Source organism: Lodderomyces beijingensis (assembly GCF_963989305.1).
Source record: "Lodderomyces beijingensis strain CBS 14171 genome assembly, chromosome: 4".
Taxonomy (NCBI): Eukaryota; Fungi; Ascomycota; class Pichiomycetes; order Serinales; family Debaryomycetaceae; genus Lodderomyces; species Lodderomyces beijingensis.
Window position 1 is genome coordinate 1,564,811 of NC_089973.1, and position 12,561 is coordinate 1,577,371.

At 45.8% G+C, this 12,561-nt stretch overlaps 6 protein-coding genes across 6 annotated transcripts; 3 read left to right on the forward strand and 3 right to left on the reverse strand. All coding sequences in view use genetic code 12, as the record gives it.

The window, feature by feature from the left end:
* Positions 1-1,855: 1,855 nt before the first annotated feature.
* Positions 1,856-3,388, reverse strand: LODBEIA_P36920 (uncharacterized protein; the record flags this gene model as incomplete). The annotated part of the gene is made up of 1 exon (XM_066973830.1): positions 1,856-3,388. One exon carries the CDS (start codon positions 3,386-3,388, stop codon positions 1,856-1,858), a length of 1,533 nt encoding a protein of 510 aa, XP_066830630.1.
* Positions 3,389-4,458: 1,070 nt separating this feature from the next.
* LODBEIA_P36930 (uncharacterized protein) lies at positions 4,459-5,460 on the reverse strand (the record flags this gene model as incomplete). Its single annotated transcript, XM_066973831.1, has 1 exon — positions 4,459-5,460. The coding sequence occupies one exon, from the start codon at positions 5,458-5,460 to the stop codon at positions 4,459-4,461; it is 1,002 nt and encodes a 333-aa protein (XP_066830631.1).
* A 1,781-nt stretch (positions 5,461-7,241) lies between these two features.
* Positions 7,242-8,111, forward strand: LODBEIA_P36940 (uncharacterized protein; the record flags this gene model as incomplete). Its single annotated transcript, XM_066973832.1, has 1 exon — positions 7,242-8,111. One exon carries the CDS (start codon positions 7,242-7,244, stop codon positions 8,109-8,111), a length of 870 nt encoding a protein of 289 aa, XP_066830632.1.
* Positions 8,112-8,763: 652 nt separating this feature from the next.
* LODBEIA_P36950 (uncharacterized protein) lies at positions 8,764-9,717 on the forward strand (the record flags this gene model as incomplete). The annotated part of the gene is made up of 1 exon (XM_066973833.1): positions 8,764-9,717. One exon carries the CDS (start codon positions 8,764-8,766, stop codon positions 9,715-9,717), a length of 954 nt encoding a protein of 317 aa, XP_066830633.1.
* A 103-nt stretch (positions 9,718-9,820) lies between these two features.
* On the reverse strand, positions 9,821-10,192 carry LODBEIA_P36960 (uncharacterized protein; the record flags this gene model as incomplete). The annotated part of the gene is made up of 1 exon (XM_066973834.1): positions 9,821-10,192. One exon carries the CDS (start codon positions 10,190-10,192, stop codon positions 9,821-9,823), a length of 372 nt encoding a protein of 123 aa, XP_066830634.1.
* Positions 10,193-10,802: 610 nt separating this feature from the next.
* LODBEIA_P36970 (uncharacterized protein) lies at positions 10,803-12,443 on the forward strand (the record flags this gene model as incomplete). The annotated part of the gene is made up of 1 exon (XM_066973835.1): positions 10,803-12,443. One exon carries the CDS (start codon positions 10,803-10,805, stop codon positions 12,441-12,443), a length of 1,641 nt encoding a protein of 546 aa, XP_066830635.1.
* Positions 12,444-12,561: the final 118 nt, after the last annotated feature.

The window sequence follows — 12,561 nt, forward strand, 5'->3', positions numbered from 1 at the left end:
GGCAAGGCTAAGACAAGGCTGTTTCACTCTGACTAGTCCAGATTACGCCCTATTTGTAGTTCCTAAGTTCGATATTCCAGTGGTTGACTTTTTTTTTTTTTTGGTTGTTCCTTTTTTTTTTAATTTGTGGTTGGTGGTTTTTTCCCCGCAAATGATCGATGGGACTTTGGCTCCGACGTGGGTGAATGTCAGACTAATGTACTCTAGTTTTATAGTGTCCTGTTAGATGGCAGTCATAAAAGTATTCTTTTGAATCGAACTTGCTCCAAAAGGGATTTCTCGTATACTCTCTTTCTGCAGAATGAAGCTGGATGAAGTTGTGTTGTGGGTTTTTTTGAAGGAGGTTATTATTCAAAGTATTTGCTTTACGCAAAAGATTCTAGTTCAGAGTGGGTGAGTGTGTTGTCGAGAGGAGGGTTTTCTGGTGATGTTGGTGATCCATAAATAATAAAAGAATGGAGCCAAAATAATACCACCAACTACATCTACCACGCACTGCACACGCCACATACAAAGATATCTTGCAGGGAATGTTGCAGTTGAGTTTTTGTTTTCTCTTCTTGTAATGGGAGAGCGAAGAGCAACTCGGTCCTGTGAGATGACGGCAGCGGCGACGGAGAAAGAGGAGAAAGAGGAGAAAGAGAAGTAGAAGGAGGAGGGGGGGGGAGAGGGGTGCCATTCCAGGGTCCAGTCCTTTCTGACAGCTTTCCATCTATCGGGTTTGGAGATGAACCATGCTTTGTTGCTTCACACAAGGAGAATGGTGTGAAGCAACCAATCTCTTCACCTTCTCTCTCAGCCTTTGCCCTTTCATTTCTCACCGCCTTCAAGAGTCAGCGCAATAAACTGCCTCGAACGTGTAAAGAACCCGCCCTATCCGCCACGCTCTTCGGTCTCGCTCAAGGCAATTTGATTATTTATCATCAACGGCGAAAGTAACTGGTGTTTCACCACTTATTATAAGTCCGTTTCTGTGGCCGATAAATAGGCACGAGAGGGAACACTATCGGTGGAGAAGGTACCTGATTCTACATTGCAAAAAGGGGAAGGCGAAAGACAAAGGCCGTACTGAGTTTGCAAGTGCAACAGAAGAGTGAGGTTCGGGGTTTCGCTTTGCTGGGTACTTCCAGGTGGTGGTAAAAATACAAGTTCACGCGGCATGAAGGTACATTTGCCTTGGGCTGTATGTTTTCCAGTCCCGTGGAATATTATTCTAGCTTCTAGCTTCGTTCTCCAACATATTCGCTCTTTTTCTTTATTTTCGCCCAAGATTGGACTTACCACCCAAGTGAGGAAACATGGAAGGTTTGTCAGATATCGACAGGGTCTCCTTTGCATGGCAGACCCGTGTCAATTGTACTACACATCACCACCATCGATTCTCGTTACTGACTCTGTTTTATTCATAAAAGTGGCCTGATTCTAAACTCTTTTTTTTTTTTTTTGGTTTTTCTTCTTTTCTGTTCCAGGTTTGTTGCTTTGTCATATTATAACCCGCTACATGGTTTTAGACCACCATCTCCAGATGGATACCGTTACTCATCACTAATGGCTGGTGTTGACTCCATTCCCTAGAGTTCAAGAGTGGGAAAAAAAAAAATCTCGTGTCTGGTTTTGCTTTTATGCTAAACACTCTTTTTTTTTTTATTTTTGATCGGGCACTGGTGCTTCTCGAATATAGCCGGAATATAGCCGAAACGTAGGATATATAATTATGAACTATCATTCAGTCGTCAGTGTTGAACGGTGTTTAGAACCAAAAGGAAAATCAAAATTATACTTCGTTAAAAATCGGTGACGAAAAAATCTATACACGTCTATGCGGTTACTTGTTTTGTTTCTTTGTTGATTTTCATTAAAATGCAATAGTCTTCAAGTCAGGGGACACCGTGAATTTAGCGGCAGTCTTTGCCGTGACTTCTTCAAGACTACTTTCGGCGTCGATTTCAATCAACACCAATTTTTCATCGATGACGTCAAACACGGCCAAGTCGGTGATGATGCGGGAGACACATTTCTGGCCCGTCAAGGGGAATTGGCACTCGTCCAAAATCTTTGGCCTGTTCTTCTTGTCCACGTGCTCCATCGTAACGACAACTCGGGTGTTTGCTGGGTTACTGACCAAGTCCATGGCACCACCCATGCCCTTGACTCTACCGGGCAACCCCCAGTTGGCCAAGTCTCCATTGGCTGCCACTTGCAAGGCTCCCAACATGGTCAACTCAATCTTGCCACTTCTGATCATGGCAAACGATTCCTCGGAGCCAAATAACGAGGCACCGGGGGCAAGAGTAACGGTTTCCTTACCGGCATTGATCATGTCTGGATCTTCTTCACCTCTTTTAGGGTAGGCGCCCATGCCCAAGATACCATTTTCCGACTGCAAAGTGACGTGGACTCCCTCGGGTAAGTATTTAGGTGCCAAAGTGGGCATACCGATGCCCAAGTTGGCAAATGTGCCATCTTGGAACTCCTGAGATGCCCTCCGTACAATCTTGCCTCTCTTCAAGTCGCTTGCAGACTGAGCATTGTCTTTGCCTTGTTCTCCTTCTGCTTGTTCTTCTGGTTCTGAAAATTTGAAAATTTCAATGTCTTTTGGTGTGGTGGACTGAATAATTCTGTCAACGTAGATTCCGGGGAGGTGCACATCCTCGGGTTTAATCTCCCCCGGCTGCACGATATTTTCAGCCTCAACAATGGTCAATTTTGCGTTTCTTCCCATCACCGAGTTGAAGTTGTTGGCAGCCCCGCGGAACCAACAGTTGCCCATAGTGTCAACCTTGTGGGCCTTGACGATAGCAACATCACCAACAATGGCCTCTTCCAATAAAAATTTTCTGCCGCCAAATACCCTTACTTCCCTCGGGGTGCTTGTTTTCAAGACTTGTTCCCCCTTGCTGTCGTATCTCACTGGTAGTTTACCTTCTTCTAACCACGTGCCAACACCAGCGGGACTATAGTAAGCAGGGATGCCAGCAGCACCAGCTCTGACTCTTTCTGCCAAGTTTCCCTGCGGAGTCAACTCGACATCGATCTGGCCCGTCAAGTACAACTTCTCAAACGTCTTGTTGCTACCAATGTAGCTGCTGACCATCTTGGTAATCTGTCCAGTTGTCAACAATTGCGACAATCCTCGGCCGTCGAGCCCAGCATTGTTGGAAACCGCAGTGACGTTTTGGATCCCTGGTTTGTTGACCATGGCATTGATGATGGTATCGGGAACACCGCTTAGTCCGAACCCACCGGACAACAAGGTGATGTTGGATCCGACTCCCTCCAATGCTTCATCTGTAGTCTGAACGACTTTGCTCTTGCCATTACTAGTTGCGTAAAAGCATCTTTGTAGAAGACTCGATCTATAGAATCTTGTAAACGTGGGCAATTTCATGGTGAGAAATAGCTTGTCCAGTTTTTCTGTTAATACAAGTGAGCTGAACCTGGCACCACGGTATGAGACAACAATGCCAATCTAGTTTGCTTATATAGAAGAAGCCATCGCAGTTTGTGTGTGAAACCGTCTTCTTCCCTCTACTTTTAACATGGACAAGGTAAATGTTTCACCAGCTCCACACGCAAAACCCGGATATCTCGTGGAAATTCGCACTTGTCGGAAATGCGTTTAAATGGAGAGCCCATGACGCCAGGAATAAACAACCTCGAGGTTGGCGGCCACCAGAAATAATTTCTCCGCGGGCGTGGCTCGGGTCTAGGCATCGGGATTGGGAGGTGGGGGAAAGCGATGGGGGAAAAGACAAGGGTCAAGAGGGACCCATATTTGGGGGGAGGGAGAGGGGGGAGTGGGAGAATGGTTTTTATTATCCATCATTCATTCCCAAGGAAAAAGCTCGTCAACGCCCCACCCCACGTCATGGCAGGTGACCAGCTGACAAGACAAGACAAGGCAAGACAGGACAAGGCAGGACAGGACAGGACAGGACAAGACGAGTTAAGACACGATAGTAGATAACCCACATGTAATTTCTCTTCTTCCTTTTCATATATACAGCTAATTCCACATCAAAACTGAGCAGAATTGTAGATGATGTCAGCGTTGTTACGTTTCCTTTCCAACTACAAGCTCTACTCCAACTGACCCATGTACGGTATTGTTCAAAAAAACAACAACAAACAAATAGGAAACCAAAAAGTCAATGCTTATACGCTATAGCCCGGATATATCTGCTCTTTCTTTTCCATATATTCTTGGTGGTGTTATGGTTCGTTATCGGAAATCGGTTAGAATCGCCCCACCCAAATTTTCAAGATCGCCGGAATTAGATCCGAAGGGCCGGCCCGTGGCCGAAACACCAAATTACATCACACCAACTGGTTGCAGAAAACCGGTTAGATTCAATACAGTACAGTTCCAGAAAGAAGGGAAAAAAATTGAAACAAAGGCAATCATAAACAGTCATATACTCTCTCATGCTATGCTAGCTACTACTACTACATCGACGCTTAATCCAATGGAGAGAATTCGGGCAAACCTTGGTCGTTGAGAACAACGTTGGCAGCACTCTTTCTCAAAGCAGCCTTGTTCTTCTCTTGGACCAACTTGACGGATTGCTCTTCAGTAACAATCTTAAAGTGCCATTTCAAGTACCAGTCGTCGGCGTTCATGCCGTACTTCTTGGCTCTCTCTTCGCCCAACTTGTCCAAAGTGTAAATCAAAGGGGTCTTGACACCAAAGACGGCATCGGAGGTTTCATATGGGTCTCCCTTTTCGTACAAGGCAGTAATCAACTGGTCGTAGCCGGGCTTGCTAATCATAAAGTGAACGTGAGCGGGTCTGAAGGGGTGTCTGTTCAATTTCTGCAACAATTTACCTACGGGACCATCGTGAGGAATGGCGTATGGCACGGGTCTGGTGCATTTGATGATGAAGGAACCGTCTGCGTTGGTCTTGACGATACCTCTCATGTCTGGACCGTTGGCGTCTCTGTCCGAGTACTGAGTGTCGTAAAGCCCATTGGCGTCACAGTGCCAAAGGTCAATATCGGCATCTGCCAAGGGGTTGCCTTCAGGGTCAGTCAACAAACCTTCAATCAACAAAGGCTCACCTTTGCCGTCGGAGCAGATCGAGCCACCCTGTTCCTTGACTTCAGCATCGTGCGTGTGGAAAGGTCCCAACAAGGTACCCGAGGTAGCGTTGGCTGGCTTTGGGTGGGAGATACCATCAACCAAGACGGACAAACCCATGGTGTCTGACAACAAGATGAACTCTTGGCGAATGTCACTGCACATCTTACCGACTTCGGTGAAGAACATGATGGCGGCCATCCATTCGTCGGTAGTCAACCTGGTCTCTCTTGCAAAATCGTGCAAGTGCTGAACGGCTTTTTGTAAAAGGAACATCAATCTCATGTCATCGTGTTGGGAGTTGACCAAGATGGTGTTTTCTGTGATGGTCTCATCGGTCATGTCCGTGATCTTTGGACCTTTCCTTACTGCTTCTGGCATTGTGTCTTTTGATTTATATATCTTGGTTGGTTTAAAAGAAAAACTTTTTGTCCTTGTAGGTTGAAAGTTTCGTGAAGAATGAAAAAAAAAACCAAACAAGATTAAACCATGATGGGTTTCAAGAGTGGATGATTCCTACCGTTTAAATATCATGGGGGGTGGTTTTTTTTCCACTTGGTTATCTGGAAAATTAAAGTGTATATCCGCAGTATGCACATTTTTTTAAATAAAAGTCCGATGGTTTCTGGGGAGCCCATGAAGAGAGAGAGAGTGTTGAACATCTGACTTCCATAAACCAACCGGAGTTGATATAAAAATGTGGGGAAGGGGGTCTCTTGGTAACAAAAAAGAAAAACCAATGGCCTTCCCATGATCCTCTCTTTTACCTCAACTTTTCTTGGTCATACGATCAAAGAAAAGCAAAATAAAAAAGCTGACCGTGTGTGCTTGTGGACTTGAAATTTCAAAGATGGGGTAAAAGGAAATTACGAGGTAGAAAGTGAATTATATTTCAAAATAAACAAAACCAAACGAAAACGAGGGCAAATTATAATCGCAGAGTTTCCAATACAAAGCAGCTTACTGGGTCTTGGACTGGGGCTGGTTTTGGAGCAATGAATTGGCAAGTGGGTGTTTCCCTGGTGTAGAGGGTCTCCTCGATTTCCAGTATCCACTTCGTGTGTTCTCAGTGCAACAGTTTCACCACATTGTGCGGTTGGTTTCGAGTAGATTTACACGCATTAAGGTGTTGGGGGACGGGGAAGTTCTTTCCCGTTGATGCTTTGAAAGATGAAATGGGGGATTTTCCAAAACCCGGTTGGTATCCCAAATAGAAAACGTCAACCCCCCCATTGACCTTTTTTCTTTTCTCTCTTTGGGTTAATACAGAGCAGTGGTTGGTTTTATCAGACCCGAGTTGTGCTGCCCGAGCCGGATCGAGTCTTGCTGGAAGAAAATGTCCCCATGCCGTGTCAAACCATCTAGTAGTTTGTCAGGCAGTTAGTAAGTTCGGCAGCCAGAAAAGCTCGTGCTCGTGGCCCTCATTTGCTGAAAAATTGCCCTGCTCATCGTGTATGCATATTTTCTACCCCAACGAGATGAGCGTTTTCATTTTCCGCAAAACATCCCACCAAAGTGGCAATACAAACTGTGGCTAGTTTCGATCTGGACTACTTTGGCAACGTTCCCCTGAGCGAGCGAGCGAGTGGGCTGCTACATGAAGTTTGAAAAAAGTAGCGGCGGCAGTAGTAGTGGCTACAGTGGTGCCGGCCGTGGTGGGTCCCCTTATCGGTAACCTTTTTCAGGCTTCCTGAATCAAGAGCCCTGGTTCTCCTTCAAAAACCCCACGCAGCGTGGTTATTTCTGGAAAAACGCTTTTCCCGGGAGGGCAACCGGGCTAAGGATGACGGCTTAACCATTGAGTCCCTATTGTCGGTTCAATCTTCTACCCATAAACACTCTAATTCACAGCAATGTGCACCATCGCTCTCAATCCCCTTCGAACTCGGAAAATAAAATATTATCACCACAACTGCGGGTGTATATTGAGAAATGCGAATAAAAACAAGCCAGAAAGCAGGCACCGGGGCTTTTTCCTTCACAATTCCGATTTATATCAATTTGGGGATCTGTGGCCTACGCATTAGTAATCTCTGCGTCATGAGATCAAGAGTATGAACTGTTTAAGACCTTTGGTATTTGCAAGAAAAATACCACTGCTGCTACTCTTTATTCTGAAGTGTCGCTCAGCTAACCTCACCACCAAGAAGACCCTTGCAAATATGTCAGCCAAAGAAGAGCCCAAGAGGTTCGGTTTAGAGAACCAAGTCAGAAGAAACCCCCACCCAGATTTCAACAAGGTTGAAAACGAGAGACCACCTTTCCCCACTGAAAAAGTGTGGAGCTACTCCCAGATCCCCGTCAAGGACTGGAAAGTCGGATCCGGTGCCAATGACGATAGCTGGAAACAGCACAAAAAGATTGCTATCGACCCATATGGAGAAGGCAGAAGCCCAGTTGACAACTACAAGACTTTGATCAGTGCCGTTGTCCCTAGACCAATTGGATTTGTTTCAACGATATCGAAAGATGGCGTCCGCAATTTGGCTCCATTTTCCTACTTTACGCTTGTCAACCACGACCCACCCATTTTTACAATTGGCTTTTCAGGCGGTAGAGGCAACCCCAAGGACACTTGTAAGAACATCTTGGACACCGAGGAAATGACCATAAATATTATCAGCGAGTGGTTTGTTGAAGCTGCCAACTATTGCGCCATCAACAGTCCCATCGACGTTGATGAGTGGAAATTGTCAGGGTTGACGCCACTCGAGTCCACCAAAGTCAAGCCCCAGCATGTTGCCGAGTCGGCTTTTTCAATTGAAGGCAAGTTGATTGCTTCTCATGAATGGAAATCCAAGTCCGATCCAACCAGAGCTACCGGTACTTTGTGTATCATCGAGGGTGTCAACTTCCACGTTAGAGAAGACGTCATCAATGCCGACCTCAACAACTTGGACATTGCAAAATTGAAGCCAGTCAGTAGGTTGGGTGGTATCACTTATGCTAGAACCGTTGAAGGCTACGAAAAGCCTAGACCTGACTTTGACAAGGAAATCGCAAAGGACGAGGTAAAGAGCTTGTTAGAATAGCAATTAGCTTATAGATTGTAGATAAAGATACAGTAACTGAATGGGAAAACTTGCAAAAAAAAAAAAAAAAACAAAAAGAAAATCAAAGAAAACAAAGTGATGAAGGAAATTACACACCGCAACTGCCCCCGTGTGACCTCTATTCTGACACGGCGTCTCCCAAAAGGCACTAAATGTGACAGCAACTAGACTCAAAAATTGAGCCCAATTTCTCGAAGGTGATGGAGCTTCTCCGATGCGCGGGAACTCCAAAGAGAGAGAAAGAGAAAAGAAAATTGCGCTTTCCTTTTTGGGAGGACTTGCGCTGCAATACCATCTGGCTTCTCGAATACACCGTAACAAGTGGGTCTATTCCTCAAAAGACGCCAAAGTGAGACTTAAGAGTCCAGATCAGAGGCTGTATAGCCTACCATCTAGATATGATACCACACGAGACTGACTAGTGGGGAAGAACCACCGATGCCAATAAAGCCGTTTTTTGTGCGGCGCAGTTTCTTCCCCTTTTTTCTTTTTTTTTTCTCTTTTTGGCTCTACAGTTACACAAAGCTGAAAATTTTTTACCGTAGCATTTTTCAAATTTTTTTCATTTTTTTTTTTTTTTTATCATTGAAGATCTCCTAGCTCATACACATATACTTCAAGAACCATCGTTATGTCAGCTGTAGATCAAATCGAGGAAAGCAGCTTGGAGCAGCTCCGAGATGTGCTCGTCAACGCATCCAAAACGCAGCCTTTGGCCCACAGGTTCAGAGCGTTGTTCAGCTTAAAGTCGATCGGATCTGAAGATGAGGATAAGGAAAGGGCACACAAGGCCATCAGATACATAGCCGAGTCGTTTAGCGACAGCTCCGAATTGTTGAAGCACGAGGTCGCCTACGTGTTGGGCCAGACCAAGGACTTGTACGCTGCTACTTACTTGCGTGATGTCTTGACGGACTCGCAGCAGCAGGTGATGGTGAGACACGAAGCGGCTGAGGCATTGGGCGCGTTGGGGGACAAGGAGTCGCTCCCGTTGTTGACGGACTATTTCGAGAATGACCCTTCGATTGAGATTAGACAGACGTGCGAGTTGGCGATTGAGAGGATAAAGTGGGAGAATTCCGACCAGGCCAAGACTGAAGTGTTGGAGAAGTCGCTATACGAATCGGTCGACCCTGCGCCGCCACTAGCTAGCGACCCCTCGAATTCCAAAGTTGAAAAACTACAGGCCATCTTGAACGACCAGGAGAAACCGTTATTTGAGAGGTATAGAGCCATGTTCAGGTTGAGAGATATCGGCACGGATGAAGCGTGTTTGGCGTTGGCCACGGGCTTCGATGACCCTAGTGCCTTGTTCAAGCACGAAGTCGCTTATGTGTTTGGACAATTGTGCAACCCCGTGACGGTGCCATCGTTGATCAAAGTGTTGAAAGATGAAACTGAAGCTGGCATGGTTCGACACGAAGCTGCCGAGGCACTCGGCAGTATTGCCACTGACGAGTGCTTGCCCGTGTTGCGGTCGTTCTTGAACGACGAAGAGCAAGTTGTTAGAGACTCGGCCATTGTCGCGTTGGACATGTATGAGTATGAAAACTCTGGTCAATTGGAATACGCTACTGTGAATTGAACAAATCAAAAGGAATAAAAAAAAAAAAAGACAAATCCTCGTTAATTTTCTCCGTCCATTATAATGTATAGAAGTCAATATTCTTCCTTCTCTAGCCTATCCTTTAATTGTTGGTTCTGAACCTGTAGCCGCAATTTGTGCACGTATAAAACACCGTAGCTCCCTCATCAGCCGACCGAAGCTGCAATGTGTGATACTGCATTTCCTCGTTGCCACATTTGGGACATTTTTCCTTGATAGTGGCACCTTCATCCAACTCATCCTTTTTCAAACTCGTCTTGACCACGGACCGGGCCAGTTTCAACTTGGACGGGAACGCGTCATCCGAGCTTTTCGTCACGACTTTCAAGTTGGCAAACTCGGACTTGGGGTACGAAGCCAGACATATCCGGCATGTGATGTTCGATGTGGAGCTATGCGAGTCGAGTAAGTCGCCGCAGTATGTGCAGAATATCAATGAACCTACTACCGACATTTAATCACTAGTTTGTTGACGTGTGTAAAGTGGATACTAATGATGATGACTGGTGATGATGATGAGGATGAAGCTCGAGAGATTTTTCGCATCCTGATTTTTTTTATCACGAGATGAGGTTGACGGACAGAGGATCCAGTTTTTACCTACACTGAAAACAGCTGTTTTTTCCGTAATACGGAGTAGCAGGATGCTGATCCAAGGAATAGTCATTACCTAGAGGAAGAGATTTAAACTGAAAGAGTTCATCCTTGAAGAGTTTGTTCTGAAAAAGAGCGTCTCCAAAAGAGTTTGTTCCTCCCTGAGCGCTAGATATACCTGCACCTGTCATTTCAAAACCAATCTTGTAATGAAACAGCTAGTAAAAGTAAGGTCCCCCGTTCGCCACCGCCTCTATCTATCTTCAATTCGCCTAGGTTTGAATCTTTGGTTTTCCCTCCCTGTCTCCTTTAACCTACTTCTTCCTTTCCCTCTACTCAAACACGTCTCTCTTCAACATTCCATCGAATTCGAAACCTCAAAAGAGAGACGAAAAAAAAAATCAGAGAGCCATATCTTTTCGTTGGATTGCACCAACACCTCCATCAAATTAACCTAGAATTCAAAGAAAATGGCAGCACAGGGGATGCCGGACTTGTCCAATGCCATTGTGGCTCAAGATGAAATGGGCAGACCATTCATCATTGTGAGAGACCAAGGTAAAAAGCAGAGGAAACATGGCGTCGAAGCCACCAAATCTCACATCTTGGCAGCTAGATCCGTGGCCAGTATCGTCAAGACTTCCTTGGGACCCAGGGGGCTTGACAAGATCTTGATCAGTCCGGATGGAGATATAACCATCACCAACGACGGCGCCACCATTTTGTCGCAAATGGATTTGGACAATCAAATTGCCAAGCTATTAGTTGAGTTGTCCAAGTCGCAGGACGATGAAATCGGCGATGGTACCACGGGAGTCGTTGTTTTGGCTAGCGCATTGTTGGACCAGGCTTTAGAGTTGATTGAAAAGGGAATACACCCCATCAAGATTGCCAATGGGTTCGACGAGGCGTGCAAGATTGCCGTGGAGCAGTTGGACAGAGTAGCCGATGCATTGACGATCTCGGATAAATGCAACTTGTTGAAAGCTGCAAAGACTTCGTTGGGCTCAAAGATTGTTTCTAAAGCACACGATCAGTTTGCCAATATGGCGGTGGACGCTGTTACCGACGTTGCCGACTTTGACAGAAAAGATGTCGATTTCGAGTTGATCAAGGTTGAAAAGAAAGTCGGTGGATCCATCGAAGACTCGGAGCTCATCAAAGGTGTGCTATTAGAAAAAGACTGGAGTCATCCCCAAATGCCCAAAGTGGTCAGGGACTGCAGAATTGCCATTTTGACGTGTCCGTTTGAGCCACCAAAGCCCAAGACAAAGCACAAGTTGGACATCTCCAACGTGGAGGAGTTCAAAGCGTTGCAAGAATACGAGCAAATGAAGTTTCAGCAGATGATAGATCTAGTCAAGGCTTCAGGGGCAAATGTGGTTGCTTGCCAGTGGGGGTTTGACGACGAGGCCAACCACTTGTTATTGGCCAATGGGTTGAATGCCATCAGGTGGATAGGCGGCTCCGAGCTCGAACTACTTGCTATAGCTACCAATGGTCGTATTGTGCCTCGATTTGAAGACTTGAGCCCCGAGAAATTGGGCAAAGCTGGCCTTATTAGAGAGTTGGAGTTTGGAACTACAAAGGACCGTATGTTGGTGATTGAGGAGTGCTCAAACACCAAAGCAGTCACCTGTTTCATCAGAGGTTCCAACGAGATGATTGTGGCCGAGGCCGTGAGGGCTCTCCACGACTCCTTATGCGTGGTTAGAAACCTCATCAGAGACAACAGGGTCGTTTATGGAGGCGGTGCAGCCGAATTGACGTGCTCGCTCGCGGTGTCTGAGGCCGCCGACAAGCAAAAGGGCATCGACCAGTATGCATTCCGAGCATTTGCAGCCGCCTTGGATACCATCCCCTTGACCCTAGCTGAGAACTCTGGGTTAGACCCAATTGAAACATTGAGCAACTTGAAAGCTAAACAAGCGCACGAAAACAACTCGCATTTGGGTGTCGACTGTCTAGGTAAGGGCACCAACGACATGAGAGAACTATTTGTCATTGATCCGTTGATTGGCAAGAAACAACAATTGTACTTGGCTACGCAATTGACAAGGATGATTTTGAAAATCAACGATGTTATAATCAGTGGCGCTGACGATTATTAGACTAGATAGCAATTTTCAACTTGAATACCTACAAGCATCCGCCTCTAAGTGAAATACAAAACGAAGAAATCGAAGTGTAGTTGGTTGAACAATGTAGTTGGTTTTGAATGAAAGGCCG